The following is an 18,137-nucleotide window of genomic DNA, read 5'->3' as shown; positions in this document are numbered from 1 at the left end:
ACATGACATCCCTGGGTTCTGTTATTCACTCGCATGACTTTTCTTACCATTGTTATGCCGATGACACCCAGTTGATCTTGTCCTTCCCTCTCTCTGACACATAAGTAGAGACATGCATTGCTGCGTGCTTGACTGGCATCTCGGAGTGGATGGCGACACATCACCTGAAGCTCAATCTGGACAAGACAGAGCTGATGTTCCTCCCGGGGAAAGGTTGCCCACACCGAGACCTGGCAATCACCATTGACAACACCGTGGTGACGCCGACTCGGGCTGCGAGGAATCATGTTGTGATTCTGGATGACCAAGTGTAATTTGCTGCAAACATTGCATCGGTTGTTCGCTCCTGCAGATTTCTCCTCTATAACATCAGGAGGATTCGCCCATTCCTCACCGACGAGACAGCACAGGTGCTCATCCAGGCTCTGGTCATCTCCCGGCTGGACTACGGCAACTCCCTCCTTGCTGGCGCCCCGGCGTCGGCCATCAGATCTCTGGAGCTTGTTCAGAAAGCTGCAGCTCGTCTGGTGTTCAACCGCCCTAAAATCTCCCACACAACTCCCCTTCTCATGCCCCTACACTGGCTCCCAGGAGCTGCTCGCATCCAGTTTAAGACTCTGGTGCTAGCCTACATGGCAGTGAAAGGAACAGCTCCTTCCTATCTCCAGGCCATGGTCAAGCCCTACAACCCCACCCGACCACTTCGCTCTGCTGCCTCGGGATGCCTGGTTGCCTTGTCGCTCAGAGGCCCATGCTGCCAGTCGACCCGGTCACGGCTCTTTTCTGTCCTGGCCCCACAGTGGTGGAATAAACTCCCCACTGATGTCAGGACAGCGGAGTTGCCGCCCATCTTTCGGCGCAGGTTGAAAACTCACTTCTTCAAGAACTACTACCCTGTTACTTGCCCTTAGCACTTATTTAATTCACTCATTTGAAAAAAAAAACTCTTTCTCATGCTTTTACTTTAGCACTAGTTTTGCTCTTAGATGCTTGTTTAGAGAGAAGATGCACTTATAACCTCTGATAACTAGTAGTTCTCCTGATTTCCTACGTTAAATGCACTTATTGTAAGTCGCTTTGGATAAAAGCGTTGGCTAAATGACTAATGTAGTGTAATGACTTCCGGCAAATCCTTCCAGTGGTCAAGGGAGGCACTACACCTAACATTGTCGGTGCTAACCTGAAGGCACATAATGTGGTTTACCCTGAGGCGCTTGAGCACTGAGCGACTAATACACACATTGGCAAAGCAGCTTGATGGATGGATTGAAAATTATGACATTTGAAAGTTTTTGTTAATAATACTCATTAATTCGACATTCGTTTAACACATGTATCATATCATAAATTATATATATATGAAGTGCGAGTGTATGTTTGTATGTTCGCTTAAAACTCCAGAAATACTCATTGTAGAACAAAAAGAAAGGTATCTTTAGTATTAGCACTTTCCAAGGATTGCAGTTCGAAAAATATTTAGTAAATCAAGTAATGTTTTTTTTTTTTTTGCGTAATTGAGTTTATTTTGTGACGATTTGCCGCGGTGGAGACGGCGGCCAAAAGTGTATTGTAATAAACAAGCCCGATATGGGCTCCGTCAGAGACCCAAAAGACACACAACACCAGTCGAGGAACATGGAAAAGCAGACAAACCTTTATTTCATCACAAATTATATTAAAAGGCCTACAGATTTGAACAGATAGGCCTGAGGACCGGCGACTACTTACAGGTAAGTAAAGTCTGTTTACTGTAGTGCAAACCACGCACATGGAAAAGGGCACCCTTTAAGATCAGGCACGGCACGCATGCCTGACACCCTTTACGCTCCGCACGCTGGGACACTGCACACGGGGAATGAAACACTAGGCTACACCTCCACTCAAGGAGCAAACGGGGGCTATAACGCCTGCTCAAACACTGCAAATAAAACAGTAAACGTCCCCACCACCCGGGTAACTTGAGCCGCCCACTAGCCCTCTGCTTCTCTATAAAAAGCCGGCACAATAAAACTCACCAATGAATACATATATAAAACATAGTACAAAAAGAATAGGGAAATACCAAGAGTTAAAACTTAGCTCGCTCGGCTGGCGAGACCCTCCCCCAGGGTCTAAGCTTTATTGGCACCGTCCGACAGCCGGGGAAACAATCGCGTTCAGTCGGCGGTACAGGCAGCGGGCGGCGGCGTGCCGACCACTGGAACCAGGGCTGGAGAGCGGAGGTCCGCGAAAACACTCCTGAGCGTTCCCGGCCCTCTCTAACTAAAGGAGGCAACTAGCCTCCCCTCCTAATCTGGAACAGCTCCCCTACCTTTCTGTCTTCAGCGCCGGCAATACTATAAACTGCGAACGCCGCCTCCCCCCAATGAGTGTATTCGCAAACCAACCCAGTCAGCTCTCTCCAGCAACCCCGAGGGACTGCTTAGCCCTCTCTTTTAACTTACGTCTCCTCCAGTCTAGTTGCGCGGCTGCAAGCAATCAGTTCATTAAAGAGCCACGTCTCATGTCAATCACCTCCCGCCGCAGGTTTACTACAGTATGTTTGTATGTTCCCTTAAAACTCCAGAAATACTCATTGTAGAACAAAAAGAAAGGTATCTTTAGAATCAACACTTTCCAAGGATTGCACAGTTTGAAAAACGTTTAAAAAACTAAGTAAAAATTGGTTTTATTTGCAAAATTTAGTTTATTTTGTGGTGATTTGCGGTGGCAGCGGCGGCAGCCAAGACTGTGCGTTTGTATGTTCACTTAAAACTCCACAAATAATAATTGTAGAACAAAAACAAAGGTATCTTTTAGAATCAGCACTTTCCAGGGATTACACAGTTCGAAAAATATTTTAAAAACCAAGTAAAAAAATTGATTTATTTGCGAAAGAGGTATTCCAACGATGCTTTGTGGACACTTCCGACAAATCCTTCCAGTTGTCAAGGGAGGCACTTCACCTACCATTGTCAATGCTAGCCTGAAGGCACGCAACGTGGTTTTCCCTGAAGTCTGAAGTGCTTGAGCACTGAGCGATTAATAAACATATTGGCAAAGAAGCTTGATGAATGGATTGAAAATTATGACATTTGATATTTTTCGTTAATAATATTCGTTTGCTCGACATTCGTTTATCACATGTATCATATCATAAATTATCCTATATTTCATCATCGATTATATCGTAAAGATCAGATCGTGTTGGTTGTTTTGGTGAGAACGCTTTCCCCGGGCAACGCCAGATACCTCTACTAGTTCTTAATAAGTGCAGTCATGGTGCATCTTTGAGCCTTAAGCATATCCTCGCCACAGATGTAACAGAATGTATCACAGCTGTTGCAAAATTGACGACACATTTCGGCTGTTTCACATTTTCCTGAAGACAATAAATCCTATTGTTAAGTATACTCACTATGCTATTGCACGAAGAACATGTGCATCAACATGCGTCCAAAAAGCATCTGTAAATGTAAGCAGCTTTTATAGCCTGTCTGCCAGCATCTAACCTGACTAAGCATGCTCAGGCATGCCTAAGACAACATTTGCATAGCACCGACACCGAGTGCATGCCCAGGCATGCTTGGACTGACAAAACAGCTTGCTTTGTGGGCATTGGGCAATATACTAGTAGACTTAAAATATTGTAACGTTCACGGATAAGAAGACACGCTGGCCGCTGGCTGGCGGGTCTGACCCTTTAGTCTAGCTGTTAGCGATGTCTCCTGCGGTGCGGGCGATACAGGTTCGCTTCCCGGCCGCGGCAGTTCCTGTGGTTGCGTTGTCCCCCGAATTCGCTACATTGGTGTCAGAAGTGGGATGGGGCGACTGTAAGGCCATCGGAACGTATGCCGCCTGAGGCGTGAAGGGGCTGATATGCTTAAGCGCGGGGACACGTTTCCCGAAGGAGGGGGGGGTTAATGTAACGTTCATGGATAAGAAGACACGCGGGTCTGACCCTTTGGTCTAGCGGTTAGCGATGTCTCTTGCGGTGCGGGCGATACAGGTTCGCTTCCCGGCCGCGGCAGTTCCTTTGGGTGCGTTGTCCCCCGAATTCGCTACAATATGAAGGGAATTCACAAAAATAGATTATATTTACAAAATGGTATGTGACAGGACATTTTTAATGCGATTTCCGTGACCAGCAGCCCAAAATCCATAAAATACACCCCTAAGTGTTCAGGAACCAAAATCTTCGTTGTCTAGTGTAATCCAGGTAAGAAAATCAAAGACGGTTGAATCAGTTCGTCTGGATACAACGTTTATTGACAGATACGTTTCATCACTCATCTAAGTGACTTCTTCAGGCTACTGCAGGTATCCCCACCTCGATAAACAATAGCGAAACCAACGATCAGTTTCATATGGGCATGAGAAACAATGGCCATGTGTACTTTTCACAGAGGATTTGGGAATGTTTGCAATCACAGCATTGCAACTGTATTGTTTATAAGGGTGGTGATACCTGCAGTCAGTTGAGACTGAAGATGTCACGTTTCTCTCAATAAACGTTATGTCCAGAAGAACTGATTCAGCTGTGATTTCCTTACCTGGATTACTGAGCATGCATAAAGACATAAAGGTAGACATTTTATGAATTCCATATTTGTTCATGTGGTATTGCCTACTGAAACGTATTCATTACAATGCTCTTCTTTTAAAGAAAATTGAAAGTCTTACAACATATTTTGGGGATTTCTTAAATGTCCGTATACTTGCAAATATATTTTTTCCAGAAAGCCCTGCTTTCTGAAAAAAAATTAGAAAAAATAAAGATTTAGGAGACCAATTGGTCTGCTAAGTATACAACAAAAGTCAGACAGGCTTCGTAAATGATTAGAAAGAGTGAAAACTATACTTAATGAGTTTAGTACTGCAATGGAGTACTGCTTTCTTGCCCTGCATCACAGAACTGGTCTGTGACTCCTCGCAGGACCCGTCCGCTACACAAACCCACAATTCCCTGCGCTGAGGCAAGATGGAAGAATACAGCAGCTGCGGGAGGACAATATTTCGACACTGAAGACTGAAACTAACGGCCGAGTGTGAATCGATCAAGTCAAATCAGCAGGTTGTGGTCATGCAGTGGTAAGAGCAATTCCTGAAAATCACTTTGGAACGATTTGGCTAAAAACGTGGCGAGCGCGCGTACGGGGCAGACAACAGAAGGCTGCGCAGGGAGCAGCTTCTCAGCGCCAGGCAGCTATAGCTGTCTGGGCTAGCCGTGCTAGCATAGCTTGACGAGCATCATTGTTCGTAGGAGTTGCATGGGCCGTTTGTGACGGGGTCAACACTGCTGATCGGACTTTCGCTCCATCAGTTCCAATCGGCTCACGACCAGGGCAGTCGGTTTGGTGAAATTGGTTCATTTATTTCAAGCAGTTTTTGGAAATAGTGTTCTTAGTGACAATCGGAGGGGAAATTGACAGTGCGTCCTTGATCTTTTAGTCGACGAGTGTTTTCTGGGTGTCCTTTGTAACGTTACTGTGTAATGCCATCTCGCACTCCCCTCTAACAATAAATCACGATTCCTTGACTTGAATCTAAGTCCATAACGCAGTTCGCGCAGAATGAGGTAAACCCAGGAATATCACGTATTGTAAAATTGTTTTTTTTCTGTTAAAGCTTGCATCGTACCTTAGTCATCGATGCAGCCATCAACTAGCGTCATTGCATAGCCATATTAATAATTGCATGATCCTGCATCACAAAGAAGGCCCCTGCAAAAGTGGTTAGCCAAATGGCTAGCTAGGTAGCTAATTGTAGGGCCAGTTGGTGAAATGGCTCTCTAACGGAGGCACACCAATTGGTTCATCCACTGCTCTGTTTAAAAGGGTAGACGGTGCAGATTGATCGCGCTAGAGAGTTTAGATATTTGCTGGCGTAGCTGCGGTCGTGTTGGTTATTTTAAAAGTTTGTCAGACGTTAGCAGGTTAGATTTTTGTTAACTCACCGTCGGAGCTGAAGTCAGAGCGTACATTACATGTATTGTCTGTACATGGAGGAGCCATCGTTTAGTTTGTTGATAAGATACTCTGTAAAAAATGTAGAATGATCATTAATCTCATGTCTTGGGGAGAAATATTGATAAATCGTTGAGGGCATAAATAGCACTTCTGTTTACTGAGCATGCATTAGGACATATCACTTCTAATCTTACCATCTTTAAATTAAGACTTAGAATTCAATCTAATTTAAAGTTAGCACTTTGAACGTTTTCTTTAGATCACAGACCATTCTGAAAAATGTTATTAATATTTTTTTTCTACAGTGAGCATTTAACATTGAACAGTGGTATCAGTTAGCTTGCCTACCTCACCAAACTGATGCCACAACAGTGCGGATAAATCGGGCATGGTCAACCACGAAACAGCTAGCCATTTTACACCAGCAGTCATTCAAATGTAGTCTCCAGGCTGTCATTGTTAGATAAACCATGTAAATAGGATGACTTGGACTAGTAGGCCCATCAAACGGCTTAACATGGAGCTCCAAACATCTCTTGTCTGTTTTCTTGTACAGCAATGTAGCCATAGGAACATTTTGATATTGCAAAATATATACACTGTATCTTGAGGGGAAGGATATTGTGTCTTACAAGTCCAATGATTTGCTTGTTTCCACATGTCAATCAAACCAGACTATATAGCCCTTTGTTGACTCAAAACCTCTCATTTTTAATCTGACTAAGCACTCAGTTGTGAGATCAGACGGCATGAAATGGATTCACAAGGGCTGAGCTTAACTAAGACCATTAGTATTGTCTGGTCAGCTATAATTTGTGTCTATTCTTACTGCATGGTTGCTACTTATAAATGTTTCCTGAAAGTATATTATGGTATGCTTTTTCCTTTCTCTGTCACCGAGTCATTGACTTCTGCATGTTTTTTTCTTTTTTTGTTCTCAGCTTGACACTGATCTGCACCTTGTAGTTTCCCTACCTGCCCACATATATTCACCATGAGCATTATCCAAGACAAAATAGGAAATGAATTCCTGCGCCCCAATGGGGGTATGGACCCCAATTTTGGCCCTGGCATGATCATGTTCAGCCATCTTCCCCCAGTGACCAGCTTTACTCGGCTGGCTGCCCAGACTGTCATGCAAGACCTTCCACCACAAGACATGATCCTGAAGAAGGAGCGTGACTCACCAGATTGCAGCGGTGGGACCCTAGGTGGCAGTTTGGGGTGTGGTGCGGTGGGAGACTATGTTCATGCAATGGGCATCAAGCAGGAGAAGCTGACAGAGCATGATTACCGTTTGCCACTGTACCCTGGAGGTGCTGGCAAGAGCACTGAGCTGCTAGAGGTGTCAGTGGGCAACCACCAGACTCTGTTGGTTCATGACCTCAGTGTGGGCAATGTAAGTACCTTCTATGGAAGATGGAAAGGGGAGAGGGAGCTTGTATTGCTATAGAATCAAACTAGTATCAGATATTAGTTGTATGAGCTGGACCTATGTATATTTTATAATCCATTTCGTGTATATGAATTTCATTCATTCAAAGTCATCAACAAAACAAAAAAAAAAGTAAAAGCAGAACATCCAATGAGTAAATAATTTAAGGCTCAGTTCTTACCAGCTACTTGGTCTTTGTGTTGACATGACAAACAGCCTATAATTGATGAGGGGTTCAGAAGGAGGAACAAGAAAAAAAGTGTTTATATGTGTGTGTGGGGGGGGGGGGGTTAAATTTTCTTAAGACTGAGGATAAAAATACTTGCCGCTCACAAATGCATACACTCATTAGAAGGGTGATGTTACTAAGGGTTAGGGGGTGGCACAGTGGTCCAGTGGTTAGCACTGTTTCCTCACAGCAAGAAGGTCCTGGGTTCGAACCCCAGGTCATCCCAGGTCCTTTCTGTGTGGAGTTTGCATGTTCTCCCTGTGTCTGTGTGGGTTTCTTTCGGGTGCTCCAGTTTCCTCCCACCATCAAAAAGACATGCATGTTAGGGTTAATACTCCTCTGACCAAGGCAATGGCAAGAAGAACTGGAGTTGGTCTCCGGGCAATGCAGATGCCCACTGCTCCTATACAATAGGATGGGTTAAATGCAGAGAACGAAGTTCGTTGTATGTATGAAAAAATAATAAAGTGTCTGTCTGTAAGCCTCAGTCAGTATTAATTGTCTTGGCAAGGACCTGGCCATCTCGTTTACTTGCTTTATTTCATTCATGTCCTTTCGATTTCACATATACACATGCAGATACCTTTGTATAACAATAGCTAGGTGTTGAAGGTCATTAATCTATTAGTGGAAATGTGTGTGTGGGAATGACAAAACATATTCCTCTAGTACTTTTGAAAGCGTGCCCAAAATGTTGCTTTTTGTCAGGCTAGTGGCCTTCTTGTTAGTTGTGAAGCCCTTTTTGACCCGCATTTTGGGCACGAGGATGTCGTGCTTATTTTGTTTTGGCTAGATATACTTTTACTATAATCCTACATATTTGGATGATATTTGAGATCTTTTGCATGTGCACCCATATTCACTCCATCAGTCAGTATATGACAGAGAAACAGGTTTAATTGAAAGTGAAATGACAGGAAGAGTTTACAGACAAAAAGAGGTGTGGTACACAAGCAGCTGGATGGCCTCCCATCTTTCCCTTGCTTCATATGTACATGGCACAGCTTCTTTGTTTTGGTGGGGGATTATGATACATGCTAATCATTTTGAATATTGTTATTTCAGGATAACGGTAGGTGAATGTACAGTTACTGTGTAAAATGTCTTGTTGTTTGACTGCAATACAAGATGCAAGGCTCTCACCACCACCTACACAGAACTTCTGCACAGAAGCAGAAATGAAGACAACCATCTATTCAGAGCTGCGTTCTTCCACCCCGCTGGAACCAAATCAAGTGCCATGGTTTTCCAACAACAGCCAGATATGAGTGTCTGTTTTGTCTGTTGGTAAAAGGTACAGACACGGCAGTGTGTCCATGGGTTAGATTTAGACCATGTGTCCTTAACCCACAAGAGAATAATTTCCTTGTGTTACCTTGGCGTCACGGTTGTTCCTTTTGCCATTTCCCCAGCTGCCAGGTCGGTTAGGAAAGGAGTCCACTGGGAGAAAAGGTCGAAGGTCAAATGGTGATGGACAGGAGATGAAGCCCAGAAAGAGACAAAGCGAGGCAAAGGTTTGTCATATGCCGACCCTTTTCATTTATTTATAAACACCATCATCGAACTTGATGTATACATTAGATCTTTTTGAAATTAATATCCTCACTAGTCAGAGAAAGAAACCGTTGTTGATCATCCATTCAGTTAAGTAGTCTGCTCAAAGTATCACCAAGATGAGTATAAATTGCCGCCAAATGGTATTTTCACTTAAAATAGTTGATGAAAAAAATAATACTCAAGCCCTGTTTTATTATTTCGTAGCATCATCCACTATACTTAACCTGTCACACTGTAATCACTACATGTTTGAATTATGTGTCTCTTGATAGACACAGAAAGTCATCTTAAAATCATTTGCAGCATTTTTGAGGAAGCGTGGCTAATTCTGACATGTTGGGCCATGTCCACAATGTATGAGTTGTAGTTTCTGATCCCCAAAGATATATCAAAAACTTCGTAGCAGGATGCTAACCTAATTTTAACTCGAAGTTTCTCCATTTCTGCTTTATAGCAATCAATGATGCTGGACACAGATGGAGGCTGCCTGTCGCCAGGTGCAAAGCCACACATATGTGAGCACTGCAGTGCATCTTTCAGAAGCTCCTATCACCTGCGCAGACATGTCCTCATCCACACAGGTACTGTAGGGTAACATTTCTGCCCTCAGCTTGGACATATCTGTGGTTGGTTACTGTCTCCCAAATATTTTTTCCTAATTTTGATTCAAGCATTCATGAGGAACATTGCTAATTTTCATAGGCGATGTGCCTTATTGAGGAGCATTTTCATCAAATTGTGCGAGTCATTTTGCTCACTGTGGGTGTTGATCCTTTTAGATCATCAGCTACCACTCTTGCACACCTGTCTTGATCCTTTTAGATCATCAGCTACTGCTCTTGCACACCTGTCACAGAGACACATCCTAAGTGTGTACAGTGTCTTCTTTTTTAGATTTTCCCCCCTTTGTCTCCCCAATTGTATCTGGCCAATTACTCCACTCTTCTGAGCCGTCCTGGTTGCTGTTCCATCCCCTCTGCCGATCTGGGCAGGGCTGCAGACTGCCGCATGCCTCCTCTGATACATGTGGCGTCGCCAACCGCTTCTTTTCACCTGACAGTGAGGAGTTTCACCAGGGGGACATAGCGTGTGGGAGGATCACGCTATTCCCCCCAGTTCCCCTTCCCCCCGAACAGGCACCCCGACCCACCAGAGGAGGCACTAGTGCAGCGACCAGGACACATACCCATATCAGGCTTCCCACCCGCAGACACGGCCAATTGTGTCTGTAGGGATGCCCAACCAAACCGGGGGGAACATGGGGATTTGAACCATCAATCCCCGTGTTGGTACACTACGGAATAGACCACTACGCTACCTGGACTCCCCGGTGTGCCCAGTATTTTTAACTTTTTTGATAACAAATGAGTAAAATTATATCAGACAAAGGATTTGAATGATTAATCAGTAATCCAGTCTTTGAGTTTTCAGCTCAAGCTTCAGCCTCATTCATTGTGTGACCCCTGTCTCTCTCAAACACTCTTATAAATAACATATGTTGGATCTTTGTATCACAGTTTATTGTGTTAATTACCTTTTGCATGTCAACCACTTGTTTGATGGCTGCCAATTCTGACCTTCACTGAGAAATGTCTGCTCATTAAGTTTCATCTTTGACTCTTTCCATTGGATCTTATCCTCCCTTACAGCACTACAGAAGTTGTTTCATGAGTAATTTCTCATCAGAAATCTTCCAGAATTTTGCAGTTCAGTGGGAGAGAAAACAAGTTTTAAAAGTGGGATGATCAGGTGGAAATAAAAAATATCCATCACTAAATGTGGCTGAGTTTTATGACGAAAGCATGTTAGTTTTCCTCAGGAGTTTCAGAGTACATCTTTTTTAATTGTCATAACTTCTTGCTGCATGATAATGTGTTTGTAGAGCTGATAAGCACATTATGCGGTTTTAATAGAACTGAGCTATTGACAGATTTTCTTTTTCAAATTTCTTACCTTTTCTTTCATCTCTTATTTGCAACTTTAAAGAGAGACTGACATGCCCTTTCTGAACACATTTTTTTAACATTGGGAGTTTGAATCATAACCGAAAATAGGTGTGGTTTTGTGAATTCAAAGCTACTGGCTAATGTCTTCCTGGGTGGGTGGGGCTCGGTACCGCTCGTCACTTGTTGATTTACAAAAAATGTCGGCGAGCGAGAGGGAGCTCCTCTGCGAGGATTACAGTTTCGAGGAGGAGGATTCGGCGATACAAGTAACTGTTAGCTAGATAGATGATAGATATTTAGCTAAATAGATAGACAAACAGATAGATAGATATATAGATAGATAGCAATGCGTCATAGCAAGATCAATAATAAAGTCTCAGCAAAATACCACAAACTCGAGCCTAGTAGCTAGCAGGAGCAGGTGAAAGAACAGCTTCTCTGTGGTTTTATAGCATCTCGCTACGGACACACCCTGTATACAAATTGACTGGTGTCCACGTATCCACCGGCACAATTTGTCATTGGACACCATCTACAGTCAATCACAGATCTCTCTCGAGTGGCCGCAGACGCGCTGTTTTGGCCACTGAATTTCTCCGTGGTCACATTCCAACTTGGAACATAGCCTATCAAAAGGACTTTTCAGATTTTGATGTCAGTGTCACTTTAAAAATGTTTTAAAAGGTATCCAAAGGAGTTGAATCAAGTGCAACTGGACTTGGTATATATCCGTGAAGACGTTTCGCCTCTCATCCAAGGGGCTTCCTCAGTTTGTGCCTTTCTGACTAGACCAAGCTAGACTAGCTTGGTCTAGTCAGAAAGGCCTAGTCAGGTCTAGTCAGAAAGGCAGACTAGACTAGACTGACTAGACCAAGATAGACTAGCTTGGTCTAGTCAGACGTCTTCACGGATATATACCAAGTCCAGTTGCACTTGATTCAACTCCTTTGGATAACCATGACCTGGATGAATGAGAACATTCACAGACATGTTTTAAAAGGTGTTTTAATCAGAGCGTGTTCCTGAAAAGTGAGGGTTCCAAAAAAACTGTTCTGTTGGATGAATCCATTTGATCAGTTTAGGATCATTCATTAATCACTGCATTATTGAATGAATCATATTGAATCATATCATTATCATATATCATATTGAATGAATTCATAAATCTGTAGTAGGTTGACTTGAAAATGGGACATTTTTCCTCCGGGTACTCCGGTTTCCTCCCACAGTCCAAAGACATTTAGGTCAGGTGAATTGGCCATACTAAATTGTCCCTTGTGTGTGTGTGTGTGTGCGTATGCCCTGTGATGGCCTGGCAGCCTGTCCAGGGTGTCTCCCCATCTGCTGTCCAGTGACTGCAGGGATAGGCTCCAGCATCCCCGTGACCTTGAGAGCAGGATAAGCGGTTTGGATAATGGATGGATGGATGGAAGGATTGTCATCTTGATTTATTGTGAGTACTAGATGGTACAACATATTGGAATCATAAAAGCCTGTTCCTGGTATCGTTTCAGGTGAAAGGCCATTCAGGTGCAGTCAGTGCAACATGAGTTTCATTCAGAAGTACCTCCTTCAGCGACATGAGAAGATCCACAGTGGTGGGTGATGAGTGGCACGACCCTTCATATTGCCAAAGGGCCAGGGCAGCCTTTGGAACAGTACAATGGTTTGCTTGGACATCTTAACCTTGATATGTTGTGTTTGTGTTTCAGGAGAGAAGCCATTCAGCTGTGACCAGTGTAACATGCGTTTCATTCAGAAGTACCACATGGAGAGGCACAAACGGACTCACAGTGGAGAAAAGCCATACCGATGTGAGACCTGCCAACAGGTAAGTATTTCTTGTATATGCCACAAATGGTTTCAAAAATGTCTTTTGGTAGAATTTTTAGTTTATTTGAATTTTATTTATTTATAAAGCAATAATTTAGTTCAGGCCTGAGGTATTAACTTGGACATAGTACACCATTGTAATAAACAAAGACACATCGTGTCATAGATAGAAAGCACAACTGTTTTGACTTCGTTGTAAATAGAATGAAACCAGATCATTGTCATAATTTTGTACTTGAAAGTGGGCTTAGTGTTGACTGCATTTTCAATCGAGTAGTGAACATTACATATTATTTTCATAATTACCTGATTGGACGCTTAACATGGACATTGTACAGTAGATGTTTTTGCAATGGTTCAACAGAGTTAAAGCTAGCTCATAATATTTTAGAAATTTGCATAACAGTTTTAGCCAGCCAAAGCCAGGATAAATGGGGAAGGTTGCATCAGGAAGGGCATCTGGCGTAAAATCTTTGCCAAATCAAATATGCGGATCATAAATAAGATTTCCATTCTGGATCGGGGAAAGGCATGTCCAGAGGCAATGAGAGAGGAGGAAGGGTAGGATTGTGGAGGTGAGAGTCGGAACTTTGAATGTTGGCACTATGACTGGTAAAGGGAGAGAGCTGGCTGATATGATGGAAGGAAGAAAGGTAGGTATACTGCATTGGAGGTGGGTTCAAACTCTTCTACCATGGTTTAAATGGGAGGAGAAAGGGGTAGGGCTAATTCTGAAAGAAGAGTATGTCAAGTGTGCTGGAGTTGAAGAGAGTGTCAGACTGAGTGATGAGTATGAAGCTATAAATCGAAGGTGTATTGATGAATGTTATCAGTGCATATGCCCCACAAGTTGGGTGTGAGACGGAAGAGAAAGACGCATTCTGGAGTGAGTTGGATAAAGTAGTGGAGAGTGTACCCAAGGAGGAGAGAGTGGTGATTGGAGCAGATTTCAATGGGCATGTTGGTGAAGGGAATAGAGGTGATGAGGAGGTGATGGGTAGGTATGGTGTCAAGGAGAGAAATGTGGAAGGACAGCTGGTCGTCGATTTTGCAAAAAGGATGGAAATGGCTGTGGTGAATACATATTTCAAGAAGAGGGAGGAACACAGGGTGACATACAAGAGTTGAGGAAAGTGCACACAGGTGGACTATATCTTATATAGAAGGCACAATCTGCAAGGAATTGGAGACTGCAGGGGAGAATGTAGCTAGGCAGCATCGGATGGTGGTCTGTAGGATGACTTTGGAGACCAAGAAGAGGAAGTGAGTGAAGGCAGAGCCAAAGATCAAATGGCAGAAGTTGAATAGGGAAGACTGTTGTGTGGAGTTAAGGGAGGAGTTTAGACAGGCACCGGGTGATAGTGAAGAGTTGCCAGATGGCTGGGCGAGTACTGCAGAAATAGTGAGGGAGACAGCTGGGAAGGTACTTGGTGTGTCATCAGGACAGAGGAAGGAAGACGAGGAGACTCGGTGGTGGGATGAGGAAATACAGCAAAGTATACAGAGGAAGAGGTTGGCAAAGAACAAGTAGGATAGTCAGAGAGATGAAGAAAGTAGACAGGAGTACAAGGAGATGCAGCGTAAAGTGAAGAGAGAGGTGGCAAAGGCAAAGGAAAAGGCGTATGGTGAGTTGTATAAGAGGTTAGACACTAGGGAAGGAGAAAAGGACTTATACCGATTGGCTAAACAGAGGGACCGAGCTGGGAAGGATGTGTAGCAGGTTAGGACGATCAAGAATATAGATGGAAATGTGCTGACAAGCGAGGAGAGTTTGCTGAGAAGGTGGAACAAGTACTTTGAGGGGTTGATGAATGAAGAAAATGAGAGCCAGAGAAGGCTGGATGATGTAGGGATAGTGAATCAGGAAGTGCAGTAGATCAGCAAGGAGGAAGTGAGGACAGCTATGAAGAGGATGAAGAGTGGAAAGGCAGTTGGTCCAGATAACAAAGCTGTGGAGGCATGGAGATGTTTAGGAGAGATAGCAGTGGAGTTTTTAACTCGATTGTTTAACACAATCTTGAAAAGTGAGAGGATGCCTGAGGAGTGGAGAAGAAGCATACTGGTACCGATTTTCAAGAACAAGGGTGATGTGCAGAACTGTAGCATCTACAGAAGTATAAAGTTGATCAGCCACAGCATGAAGACATGAGAAAGAGCAATCGAAGCTAGGTTAAGAGAAGAGTTGATGATTAGCGAGCAGCAGTATGGTTTCATGACATGAAAGAGCACTACAGATGCAATGTTTGCTTTGAGAGTATTGATTGAGAAGTATAGAGAAGGCAAGAAAGAGTTACATTGTGTCTTTGTAGATTTAGAGAAAGCATATGACAGCGTGCCGAGAGAGGAGGTGTGGTATTGTATGAGGAAGTCGGCAGTTGCAGAGAAGTATGTAGGAGTGGTGCAGGATCTGTATGAGGGAAGTTTGACAATGGTGAGGTGTGTGGCTGGAATGACAGATGGGTTGAAGGTGGAGGTGGGATTACATAAAGGATTGGCTCTGAGCCCTTTCTTGTTTGCATGATGGACAGGTTGACGGACGAGATCAGGCAGGAGTCTCTGTGGACTATGATGTTTGCAGATGACATTGTGATTTATAGCAAGAGTAGGGTGCAGGTTGAGGAGAGCCTGGAGAGGTGGAGGTATGCACTGGAAAGAGGAGGAATGAAAGTCAGTAGCAGGAAAACGCAATGTCTCTGCATGAATGCGAAGGGAAGACAGTGGAATGGTGAGGATGCAAGGAGTAGAGGTGATGAAGGCGTATGAGGTTGAATATTTGGGTCAACTGTCCAAAGTAATGGAGAATGCAGAAGAGAGGTGAAGAAGAGACTGCAGGCAGGGTGGAGTGGGTAGAGAAGAGTGTCAGGAGTGATTTGCGACAGAAGGGTACCAGCAAGAGTTAAAGGGAAGGTTTACAAGATGGTTGTGAGACCAGCTATGTTGGTTTGGAGACAATGGCACTGACGAAAAGACAGGAGGCGGAGCTGGAGGTGGCAGAGTTGAAGATGCTAAGATTTTCATTGGGAGTGATGAAGGACAGGATTAGGAACGATTATATTAGAGGGACTGCTGAGGTTGGACAGTATGGAGACAATGCACGCAAGATTGAGATGGCTTGGACACATGTGGAGCAGAGATGCTGGGTATATTGGGAGAAGGATGATGAATATGGAGCTGCCAGGGAAGAAGAAAAGAGGGAGGCCAAAGAGGAGGTTCATGGATGTGGTGAGGGAGGACATGCAGGTGGCTGATGTGACAGAGGAAGATGCAGAGGACAGGAAGAAATGGAAACGGATGATCCGCTGTGGCGACCCCTAATAAGAGCAGCCAAAAGTAGTAGTAGTGGTTTTAGCCAGCCAACAACCCAAAAAAAGCAAACCAACACATCAGAAACACTTTAAAACTTGCATCAAAACATTGATTTCTTTGAGGATTTTGAATGTCATAGAGTAATGACATTTCTGTGGAATCTGAAAGTAAACCAAGTGATTGAATATGAGTGTGCGGAAAAATATATTTATCCAATTTTCTTACCAGTGAGGCTTACAATATATATATATCTACTCATATATTTTCGTAATGTGTGTGTGTGTGGTGTTAGTGTAGATAGCGGGACCGAAAACTAAAGCACTTATGATCCTAATTCTTTTTGGAGGTTGTAGGTATTGTCTCAGAGAGTAAGGGAAAAATCCCCGAAAATTAAAATTATGCATAATTATGCATAATTATGCAAAATATGCATTTTCTAAAAATGGCTAAAAACCACTTTTCTCAGCATTTCAGATGATTCTGAGCATTTGGGGGGAGGGAGTTGGAGTGGGGGGGGTTTAGGGGCATGGGGAAGGCGGTTAGCTGGCAGGATGAAGAGGAGGGAGATTTAGACGGGTGGATAACTAAACCGCTACATTGTAGCGGGGTTCTTATAGTATATATATATATAAATAAAATGTAGTCTTTAATTTTTTTATATACAATGTCAGGGTCCGAAATTAACTTTTTGGTTTCCCGGCCAAGGGGACTGGTAGATGAAAAAATCTACCGGCCAAGCATATTTTTTACCGGCCAAAATAATTAGTTGCCTTTTTTGTGCCATACATACGTTTTCAGTACATATCAATGAGAAAATAAGGTATTGTGTTGAATAAAAGCTTTAAAAATGTGACAAGAGCAGATCTGAAGCAAAAATATTTTTATGTAAAATGAGTCAATGGTTAAACGATAAAATTTTACAAGTATGATTTCATGTTTTATTTGCAGTATTATTATAACTACCCGAATGCTCCACATGCCCATCCCTAGTCCCAGACTACTTCTCACTCTACAGCAGCCACTCTTTGCACCGTCCATGAAGTCTGGCCTCCTGCTCCTGACAGAGTCTTAGTGCCACAGATCAACAGCACTGGTTGGGTCATACTCCCTGATCTCGGGAGATGACAGCTGCACCATCAGTAGATCCGAGTGTGTCTGAGTTGAGGTTGGACTGCCAATCAGTTTTAACCTGTTTCATGGTGTTGAAGCTAGCACACAGCTAACGTTAGTGGAAACTAGGTGTCACATACTAGTGCTAGCTGGCTAACGTTAGCTACAGCCAGCACTTTGTTTACGCTGTATAAGGATATTTTGAAATGACAACTAAATTCACTTACTCGCACATCCATTCGAAGTCGGAGAGTGGTCTCGTCTTCTTGCCAATGGCATGCACAGTCCTAAACATGTTCATATTAGCACCTTTATGGAGGATGTTGCGAGGACAGGCTCCGATTGAGCCTGAGAGGCATTAATACAGGTAATGTGACATCTGGAGGTCTCGTGTTCCTTGATGTTTTCTAACTTCATTATGTTTTTATTTTTTATTTCTGATTTTTCCCTTTTTCTCCCAATTTAGTGGCCAATCGATCCCTATTTTAGTTCAAACACCCACCCTCGTACTACATGCGTTCACCAACTGCATCTCTCCAGCCGGCAGTCTCGAAAGAGATGCCTCGCCACTTTCGTGACAAGGCGAAACCAGTCCGAACCACTTCTTTTTCCGACACACACAGAGACGCGTTCATGTGACGAACACAAGCCGAGTTCGCCCCCCTCCTGAAGACAGTGTTGCCGATTATTGCTGCTTCGTCGAGTCCGGCCATAGTCGGATCTGACGAGACCGGGGTGCAAACCCCGGTCCCCAGTGGACAACTGCATCAACA

At 43.6% G+C, this 18,137-nt stretch overlaps 1 protein-coding gene across 1 annotated transcript in view; it reads left to right on the top strand.

Moving 5' to 3' along the window:
• The first annotated feature begins 4,956 nt into the window (after positions 1-4,956).
• Positions 4,957-18,137, top strand: part of znf281a (zinc finger protein 281a) — a 34,166-nt gene continuing 20,985 nt past the window's right edge. The window contains exons 1-6 of the mRNA XM_056288614.1: positions 4,957-5,070; positions 6,890-7,347; positions 9,025-9,126; positions 9,624-9,750; positions 12,630-12,713; positions 12,828-12,946. Of these exons, the coding sequence (XP_056144589.1) occupies positions 6,943-7,347; positions 9,025-9,126; positions 9,624-9,750; positions 12,630-12,713; positions 12,828-12,946 (837 nt within the window). The 5' untranslated portion in view covers positions 4,957-5,070; positions 6,890-6,942. The remainder of the gene's footprint in view (positions 5,071-6,889; positions 7,348-9,024; positions 9,127-9,623; positions 9,751-12,629; positions 12,714-12,827; positions 12,947-18,137) is intronic.

The sequence above is a fragment of the Lampris incognitus genome, chromosome 10, assembly GCF_029633865.1.
Source record: "Lampris incognitus isolate fLamInc1 chromosome 10, fLamInc1.hap2, whole genome shotgun sequence".
Classification (NCBI taxonomy): domain Eukaryota; kingdom Metazoa; phylum Chordata; class Actinopteri; order Lampriformes; family Lampridae; genus Lampris; species Lampris incognitus.
This window is presented reverse-complemented; position numbering and strand designations above follow the sequence as displayed.